Source organism: Myripristis murdjan, unplaced genomic scaffold (genome assembly GCF_902150065.1).
Source record: "Myripristis murdjan unplaced genomic scaffold, fMyrMur1.1, whole genome shotgun sequence".
Lineage (NCBI taxonomy): Eukaryota > Metazoa > Chordata > Actinopteri > Holocentriformes > Holocentridae > Myripristis > Myripristis murdjan.
The window spans coordinates 5,008-15,000 of NW_021941792.1; the positions used below are offsets into that span (position 1 = coordinate 5,008).

Here is a 9,993-nt window from a genome sequence, read left to right on the forward strand (position 1 = left end):
CACACACACACACACACACACACACACAGAAAACAATAACTGCGAAAAGAAATGCAAATGACAGGGGAGAGAGATGGTCATCAGTTAAGTGGTGAGAGAGGAGAGACGGAGTGTGTTCAGAGGCGTGAAGAGTGTGTGTGTGTGTGTGTGTGTGTGTGTGTGTGTGGTGAAGAGGCTGTTGATGGGTCCGTGTTGAAAAGGTTACAGCGATGACGGCGAGAATAGAAACAGCTGAAACACAACAACGCCGCCTCATTACATCCCCGTGGAATCCACCGTGTGTGTGTGTGTGTGTGTGTGTGTGTGCGCGCGCATATTTGTGTGTGTGTGTGTTACTGAGGGCGGCAGGACAGATCTGATCAGTGGAGGAAACAGCAGTTAAACATTTCTGCGTTTTCTGAAAAAATCTGAAGCTAAATCTGCCGCCTCAACGGACCACAATGCAACGCTGCGGCCTCAACGGACCAGCATGCAACGCTGCGGCCTCAACGGACCACAATGCAACGCTGCGGCCTCAACGGACCACAATGCAACGCTGCAGCCTCAATGGATCAGAATGCAACGCTGCGGCCTGAAGTAGTTCTGAGACCTTCACTGACTGTCAGTGATTTCTGGGCTCTGCAGTCGCACGGCGGCTCCAGCCGAGGTGGGCGGAGCTTACAGAGCCGCAGCAGCTTCCTGCCGGGATGTGAAGCGTGTCCGAGTGTTTTCACGCCGGCAGGGAGAAAAAAAAAAAAAGCGCAGCGCCGCATTTAGCAGGCAGATAAGGCCGGTCCAGCCGCGGATCAGAGTTATGCTAAATATGCCGGCGATGCGAGAAGCAAACTGCAGGAAACGCAGCAGATAAGGAGCTGGAGAGGAAGCTGAGGACTTTCTCTCTGTTTCCCTCTGTGTGTGTGTGTGTGTGTGTGTGTGTGTGTGTGCGTGTGTGTGTTGGGGGGGTATTTCCACTGAGGTGACGGTGTTTTTTCCAGCAGCGGCTTGAAGGGGATCAAAGCCTGACAGGTGATGCTGATCCATCTGGTCATTAGACAGAGACAAAGTGTGTGACGGGCGGAGTGTGTGTGTGTGTGTGTGTGTGTGTGTGTGTGTGTGTGTGTGTGAGAGAGGGGTTGAGGGGTTCCACAGTGGGTTTGGGGTTTGAGGGTGTCCTGTTAACTAACAACCAGCCCCCCCCAGGTCAGACGAGGGCTGGCTGGACGGTGTGTCAGCTGCTGCCGTCCTGCAGGGCTTTTATTTTGACGATACGGTTCTGGTTATCTGGGCTGTGGGCCGAAACCACCGAGCTACAAGAGCCGGGACGATGTGTTTACCTCCTGATGGTGTCATGACACTTTTTAGTTTTCTGAATCCTCCTCTAGTTTGTGTCTGTACAGTCTGATGAGGCTGTGATTCTCCTAGAGGTCACTAGAGGTCATTTTCTCCAGCGACGTCCAGTTTGACAAAAGTCTCTGCCTGCAGTGAAATGGCTGCTATGGGGGCCAACATCATCACACAGGAATCAAATGTGGCTCATTGAATCCACAAGAGTCTCAGCTTTCCAGTCAAAGCAACTGATGCAGCTCCAAGACTGTTTAGGCCCCAGTCTGCACACACACACCATTTTACAACAGGCCACAAGAACACATGTGGACTGCAGGCTTTGGGGCCCAAACTGCATGGGATTAGCAGAAGGTGGGCGTGTCTGCAAAGGGGAGAGCCGTGGCTCACCTGGTGCCACCGGATCCCTCAGGTCGTCCAGACCAGCTGATCGGTGAACTCACCTGGTGGAGTTCTTCTCAGTGGCAGAAGGTTTCATAAGATATCAATATCTTTACTTTAAATCAATTCAGTAATAATAAAAAATCTATCAACAGTTGTAAATAAAGGCCTCCTGTCGTGGCGTGCAGGTTCTGTGTTTGGTCTGTAAAGTGAAGGAGGAGCGACAGAACCTCGAACTATGATGTGACGAAGGAGCACCTTCCTCCTCCTCCTCCTCCTCCTCCTCCTCCTCCTGACTCACATCCCTCCTCAGAAAAACTTCCTCTCCCTTCCTGCTGGGCAGCGCTGAGAGAACAAAAACAGGAAAAAAAAAAAAAAAAAAACTTTGCTCCATCTCTCTGCTCGGTTTTTGTTTCCTGTTGTTGTCGCCTCAGGCTGCTGTGACCTCTGACCCCTGACCTCTGCCCCCCCCCCCCCCTCTCTGTGTGGAGCTCTCAGGTTGGGTTCCTACCTTGCTCATGGCTGCGTTCAGCTCCATGTCTGCTCTCGCTCGGCTCGGCTCGGCTCGCCTCTGCTGTCACGCCACTCAGACTTTAAACTCCTCGGCCGCCCGCCTCGCTCCCCCTCCACGCCGCTGCCGTCCAATCAGACGCCTCGGGCAGAGTTAACTCCTGCAGCTGGACGTCCTCCTGCAGGGGAAACAGACGGTGGGTTTCCTCTCCTCTTCCCCTCACTTTCACAATCAGAGCCAGCTTTATGCCGCTGTGCGCTCATGCAAACGAGGAATCTGCCTCAAGAAAAAAAAAAAAAAACTACAAAAAGAGAAAAAAAAACAGCAGAAAAAGAAGTGCAAACTGTTTTTTTCCTCCGGAGCTCCGTCACACTCTCACCTTCTGCCCTGCTGCTTTGAGTTTTTTTTTTTTTTTTTTCCCTGCAGACCTGAAGCCAGCGGCTCCTCCAGGCGATGCCTTCACTGCCGCTCCGTCTGCACACGTTCACCTCCGGACCCTGTGATCCTCCCTGTGGAGCAGCTCCGTCTGAACGCTCCCATTCACCGCAGAGCCCGGTGGGATTTCCCTGCACTGCCTCGGCCAGCCAATCAGAGCCGGCAGCAGAGCTCCCCCCGGCCAATCAGAGGCCAGGCAGAGTTTCCTCCTCCTCCTCTCATTCTGCCTTTGTTGTCCTGTGGCTCAGAGGAATGAACAGGCCAGGCGGGGTCAGAAAACCTTTTTCATTTGGATTTTTGCTGCTGTCCAAGCAAAACCTCGTATCTCCATAATTTCAACTTTTCAGAAGCAAAAGGGAAAACGTCCCGACTCCAGCCTTCTCAGCTTATATCATGACTTCTGTAAAAGTTTCATAACCCTGAGGCCTGCAGAGCTGTCATGAAAATGAAAAATCACCTAAATTTAAAACTTTGCATCTGGATCAGTGATGTTAAAACTGGGGTCCGGGGCCCTCCAGGGGCTCCTCGGTTTAATTTAACTGACTAGAAAGTGTCAGGATGCAGAAAGTGTGTGAGGATCATCTGAACATTTTCTTCTCTCTGCTTTAATCTCAGAGTTCAGGCTGTTTAACCCTTCGACTGCCGACACAAACTGGCAAGAAACAAGAAAAAAATAAGAAACAAACCAAAATTAGCAAGAAATCAGTAGAAAGTCACAAAATATATCCCAAAATTTTGCAGAAAAAAAATTGAAAAGAAAAAACTTACCCTCAGGTAAAAAAAGAAAAAAAGGGGGAAAAAAGTGAAAAAAGTAAATATTGAACCAAAATCCCACCTCCAACTCCCGTTCAAACATGAAAAATAAAAGAAATCAAATGAATTTTGTTGAGGTGCTCACCTGCAGTGTCCTGGGTCTCAGAGGGTTAATATGTTCACAACAAAGTGACACAAACCTGTTGATTTCATTATTAAACATACACTACTCACAAAAAGTTAGGGATATTTGGCTTTTGGGTGAAATTTATGGAAAATGTAAAAAGTTCACGCTACAGTGATATTATATCATGAAAGTAGGGCATTTAAGTAGAAGCATGCACTGGTGATTTCCTCATCTCAAACAATTTCTTGAAACAAAAGCCAACAACAGTGGTGGATATACCACAACAAAAAATGTCAGTGTCAATAACTTGTCATGTGCCCTTGAGCATCAATTACAGCTTGACAGCGACGTCTCATGCTGTTCACAAGTCGACTTATTGTCTGCTGAGGCATGGCATCCCACTCTTCTTGAAGGGCGGCCCTCAGGACATTGAGGTTCTGGGGTACAGAGCTCCGAGCCTCTACACGGCGACTCAGCTGATCCCATAGGTTTTCTATGGGATTCAGGTCTGGAGAAAGTGCAGGCCACTCCATCTGAGGTACCCCAGTCTCCAGCAGCCGTTCCCTAATGATACGACCTCCATGAGCTGGAGCATCAAACACCTGATGTGAATTTTGCAGTTAAACTCCTTGTTAGAGAACAGCAACTTGTGCAAAAAGTACTGAAACACTGAACAGTTGGACATGTGCATTCAAAAGTTTACAGAAGGTCACATTAAGTTCACCTGTAAAGGTTAGAATGCATTTTAGGTTCATCCTGAAATTTCACCCGAAAGCCGAATATCCCTAACTTTTTGTGAGTAGTGTATGTATAGATAGACAAATAGAAAGATAAACCTGCTCAGTGTCTTTGTCGGGTCCACCTGTACAGTCTAATGCAGTTACACATATAAAACCTCTCCTCCTCTGCAGGCCTGTCTGCCTCCTCACCTGCTGACAGGTGGAGCGACTTCGTCTAATCCAGAGAATAAAGTTTATTAAGCTGAGATTCATGAGCACACATCAACATTTCTTACAACTTTAGAGGAAAAACCCATTTGTCAGATTTTTCCAATTAACCCTCAAAGAAAATTTTTCAAATGTTCGGCTAAATTTTGTTGAGGGAAAATCCGGTGTGGTCATTTTCAGCGGGGTGCCTTGACCTCTGACCTCCAGATGTGTGAATGACAGTGGGTTCTCTGGGCAGCCACGGCTCTGCAGGTCTGGTCGCTGTTTGCTTCTGTGATTTTATCATTTTTGGTCGTTTTTAATCTTTGTTGGACGTCACAGTCGATACCAGCTGGTGGTTGAAGGTTCAGGGTTCCCACTCTTTCCAGTGAAGGACACTTTAAGGGATTCATGTTTATGTCAGCTGGTCACATCAGAAAAGCTCAAAACTGCATGAACCGTCTCCCTGAATAAAACAGTCGACATGTTTCTACGTTGCACGTGTTTACAAAAGAAGTGTAACAACAGAACAGGCTCACATCAGGATGAAAACACACAAATGTGTTGATTTAGCAGGAAGCACCGTGTTGATCAAAGCGTCATTCTGCATATTTTTGACATGTTTCGCCTTGCAGACACGCAACGCCGTCGGACGGAGAGCGACGACGGCTGCAATTAAAATACGTGCAAACTGAGGAAAACATGTGAAAACATAATCTCAGCCAAACTGTGTAATTCTGCAGGATCTCATAACTATACTGAACAAAAACATAAACGCACCATGTCACACTTTTGAGTTTTTATAACAATTAGGGTTATGCAACATATGAAACCAATCAAAATTCATTTTGTTTTTGAATAATCTCCAGATCACCGTCCATTAGGCTACATCTTCATATTGGCATGTGAGGAGTGGCATTCCTTCGAACGCGGTGGGGGTCAGGTTGAAGAAATTCACTGTTCAGTATCTTGTGTGTCCACCATTTGTCTCTCTCAAAGCGACACATCTCCTTCGCATGGAGTTGACCAGGTTGTCTGTGGCGGCCTGTGGGATGTTGGTCCACTCTTCCTGGAGGGCCACACGGAGCTGGAGCGCATTACCCGGTACTGAAACACAGCCGCGGACACGTCGATCCAGAACATCCCAAAGATGCTCTGTGGGCGACAGGCCAGTCCAGAGCTGGAACGTGCTCAGCTTCAAGGAACTGCATGCAGATCCTGGCAACATGAGCTGAACATTCAGCTGCACAGCGAGCGCTCTGGTGGACATCCCTGTGTCCAGCATGCCGATGACACGTTTCTGCATGACTTGAGACATCTGAGGCAGGGTGACCTCTGACAAAATCTGACATTTGGGGGTGGCCTTTTATTGTCCCCAGTATGAGGAGTGCCTGTCCTGCTCACTCTGTCTGAGCCACAGCCATGGACCGAGTGGAGTCACTGCATCACTGAGCAAACGCTCACTGGCAGAGATGGACTCAAATATGGGACACAAATCAAGAGAAATGTCCATTTTGTATGAGTACACGACAGTATATGCTCACATAACTAACTTCATGTGGCATCAATATTTGACATGGTGCGTTTAGATTTTTGTTCAGTATATTTCCAGGACAAGTTACGAGCACTCTGAGTTTTCCAGGGGCCGGATTCTCTAAAGGTTCTTAAGATTAAATTTCTTCTTAAGTTCCACTTTTTTTCTTAAGTTTGGGTTTAAGAAGAATCTTAAGATATTTTCGAATTCACAAACAAAATATCTTAAGAATCCAAACAAAAGATCTTCAGAATGTTCTCAACTTTATTCTTAAGATTTTTCTTAAGAATAAATGGGATTCTTGAAAGGAATGATCTTACTATTTTTCTTAAATAGTATCGTAACTTTAAGACGGGTAAAGGTCGTCTTAAGCAACCACATGCTGTGTGTGTCAGTTATATTTAGATTCTATTAACTAATAGGTTAGTAATATCGTCGCTGTCCAATACAAAGTATGTATCTCAATTTTTGAGAAAACACTTTTATAACATCAAATCAAAGTTGAGACTATAATGGATATTGTTTTGTTGGATTTTAGATGGAGCTGCTGTGGGCTGCAGCTCGAGGCTGTTTGTTTACATAAAGGTAGAGAGTTGAGAAGTTCGTAAGTGGAAAAAATTAAGAAGTTCTTAAGATAATGTGCAGTTCTTAAGAAAATAATGGGGAATAGCACTTGAGAACATTCTTATGAACTTCTCATTTTTTCCTCTTACGAAACGTCTTAAGATTATCAGTAAGAACTTTTTGGAGAATCTGGCCCCAGGTGTGCTCCACCACTAAAACACTTTTCTGTGTGTGTTTCCTGGACGTCCAGGCGGCGTGGGAACCCTGCAGGCAGAGCAGAGGAACACGGAGACGCTCTTCATGTTCAGGCTCAGTCGGGTAAATGAGACGTCAGTGAACTCGGGTTACAAACATGATAAAACTTTATTAAATGGCTCTGATTGATCATTCACGGCATTCTGAATCATGATTAAAGCCCGCATGAAACGACCTCACATGACCTCTATTTCCTGTCAAACAGTGACATCATCCTGCGCCGGTGGCTGTAAATTAAAATTTCAACCAATGAAAACCTTCACACATCTGTAAACATGCCCTCTCATCCACCTGTCCCTTCAAAATAAAAGCGTGTCTCTCTCCCAAGCTGAGATGCTGTTGGTTTGCTCTTTTGACCAAAACATCAAATCAACAAAGTAAGAGTCCTTTATCATGGGGTCTTCAAAAAATAAGCATCTGGTGCATTTACTACCATTAATCAAGCAAGCTAACAGCGACACCTACTGGAGGCAAATGGTCACTACAACACGGATATCTTTTAATTATCATTTGGGAACATGAGACGTTTGAGTCCCGCTGGAAAAGCTGAACTGGCAGCAGAAAAGAAAAGACAAGAAAAACCAGTAGAAAACGACGAGGAGGAGGCCGGACTGTGACGTGTGGCTAACTGGTGCAGACATGGCGGTCTGGTCGCTATGGAAACAAACAGACGCGGTGGCCTGTTTGTCTGTAAGGCTGATGACGCTCACAGTATTGCTGTCTTTGATAAGTAGCTGTGTGACGAGCAGGGCGGCGTGCAGCGCATCGTCCCTCCGTCAGTGTGTTACAAAAATAAAATGTTAATGCAAGTTTCCAAGCTCAACTTCAACCCTAAGTGTAGTTTTATTGCAGGAATCAGGAATTTCCCACCCTCCAGCAGCTCTGGAACGCAGCACGCAGGGCCGTGCACACACACACACACACACACACACACACACACACACACACACAGGTTTGTTTGTTTGTTTCCCGGTGTAAACACGCTTTGGACAGACGCCTGGTTTTTGTTATTTTATTTTTAATTCTAACTTTGCTGTCAGTTTAAGGACAAAGCGACCAATCACAGAAGAGAAGGGGCGGGACCAACGCTGCTAAACAAGCGGTCACCGTGATTGGCCAGTCTGATCGTCCACACGATTCATGATTTCAGATCAAGGAGCAGAACATGATCCGGTAAAATAAAAGCCTGTGTGATGTCACGTGTTGTCATAGCAACGCCGCCCTTTTTCCCTCTTCCCCTCCCTACAGCCGCATCACACCTTGTTTGTTGTGTTGTGTTTTGTGTTTTGCTGCCGGCGGGTCCGGTGTGTGCACGGCCCCCCTGAGCTGCCGGCTGGGACCCGTCACGTCACCGTGGCGACACCACGAGCACAACCGCCTGTTTCTATAGCAACAGCGGTGCGCTGCGGGGTCGACCGCGCCGCGCAGGGCCCTGTCGTCCGAGTCAGCTCAGGAAGTGTTAAGGTAGTAAATGCATAGTGAACTCTCTCTCTCTCTCTGTGTGTCAGTAAAGGTCCCTCCACCTGCCCAGGTGTTCTCAGCTCCGCCCTCCAGCCTCCTGCCTCCATCACGGCTGAGTGACGGCGGCTCGGCGAGCGGCGCTGGAAACACGCACAAACTAAACTAAACTAAACAAAAAGAAAAGACACAACAACCCCGCCCTCCCCTCCCTCTGCTCTCCTTCATTCTCTCCTCCGTCCCTCAGAGTCTGCGCTGGCACAGTTTTGGCGTTTCGTTCGTTCGAGTCCTGAAGGCGCCGGCGGTCCTCCTACATGATGATCCGCGGCTCCGGCACCGAGTCGTTGATGGATTTGTGCGGCAGGACGTTGGCGCCGTTCAGGTACAGCTCGTCGTTCACGATCACGTCCTCGCCGAGCACCGTCACGTTCTCCATGCGGACCTGACGGACACGGGCGGGAACGCGTTAATCCACACACACGAGTCTGACTTTGTTTTTTTTTAACTTTCTCACACAAAGAACTTACAGAGGTGGAACAAAGTTTTGGGACCCCCCACGCATTTGTGAAATATTGCATTAAGAATCACTCTTAGGTCTTCAAGTGCAATTTCTTTTAGTCCAGTCACAGCCAAAATACTAAACAAATCCTAAAAAAAACATTAAAAACTTCAAATTGATTGGTTCCATAAAAATACATAAGAACTGTGGAGTATTGGCTCATTTTGGTTCCAGTGATGAAGGTCGTTCTTTTTATTAAAAGACACAGTTTTTGTTGCCAAGCTTGGTGTCTATATAAAGCAGCACATCTGAAAGTTCTTCAGACACAAAAATGGCTAAAACAAAGAACCTAACGCAGGAAACACGCCTGAAGAGAAAGATTACACTGTCAACTATTTAGTTTGCTTAGTTTTTCTTGTAAACAATAAACAAAAAATATAATTTGTATTTGTTTGTATCTGTCTAACACAGCCACACCTTTTGAGACACAAAAAAGATTTTTCCACAAATATTTCATGATAATATCTGAGATTGTGTCAAATTTTAAGGGGGTCCCAAAACTTTTTTTTCCACCACTGTAAAACAAAAAGTGTCAGTGTCATTTCATTTTATAGTTAAAATCAATTGGCTTTTATGTTCAGGCAGCCTGAGGTTAACAAGCTTTTGAAACAGGAAGTGGAGAGTCGGCGGGTACTCCTCCTCCACCGCCACCAAATTGGAAACTGTGAGGATAAAAACCCTAATAATGATCCTCAGACTCACCCACTGGCCGACAGAGGAACTCCATCCCACAATGCAACTCTCCAGCCAGGAGTGGGATCGAACCCGCGCTCCCTTCAGCACGGTGCAGCGCTTTATCCGCACGCCGTCCTCCAGGACCACGCCGGCCCCGATCGTCACGTTGGGGCCGATGGTGCAGTTCTCCCCGATCTGAGCGGTCGGGTCCTGCGGGGGGGGCGAGGCAGACACACACACACACACACACACACACCCACACACACACAGGTCAGTTTGTCGAGGAGAAAGACAGCAGAGTGAGTGCGGAGGCTGCCTGCTGAGCCTCACTGTGGCTGAACTCACCACCAGGACATTGCCTAGGAAACCAGGCCCCATGCGCAGCCTCTCCGGAGCCTGTTGCCGTAGCGACTGAAGGTACATGCACATCCCTGTCAGGAAGTCTTTAGGCTGACCGATGTCCATCCAGAAGCCTGCAGGCAGGCAGGCAGAGAG

General features: G+C 47.3%; 1 protein-coding gene across 1 annotated transcript in view; it reads right to left on the bottom strand.

Annotated features, from left to right (window-relative positions):
• Nucleotides 1-6,895: 6,895 nt before the first annotated feature.
• gmppb (GDP-mannose pyrophosphorylase B) overlaps nucleotides 6,896-9,993 on the bottom strand; it is a 9,116-nt gene continuing 6,018 nt past the window's right edge. Inside the window, exons 5-7 of the mRNA XM_030047986.1 lie at nucleotides 9,844-9,971; nucleotides 9,526-9,708; nucleotides 6,896-8,706 (exon numbers count right to left, since the gene is read on the bottom strand). Coding sequence (XP_029903846.1) covers nucleotides 8,575-8,706; nucleotides 9,526-9,708; nucleotides 9,844-9,971 — 443 coding nt within the window. The 3' untranslated portion in view covers nucleotides 6,896-8,574. The remainder of the gene's footprint in view (nucleotides 8,707-9,525; nucleotides 9,709-9,843; nucleotides 9,972-9,993) is intronic.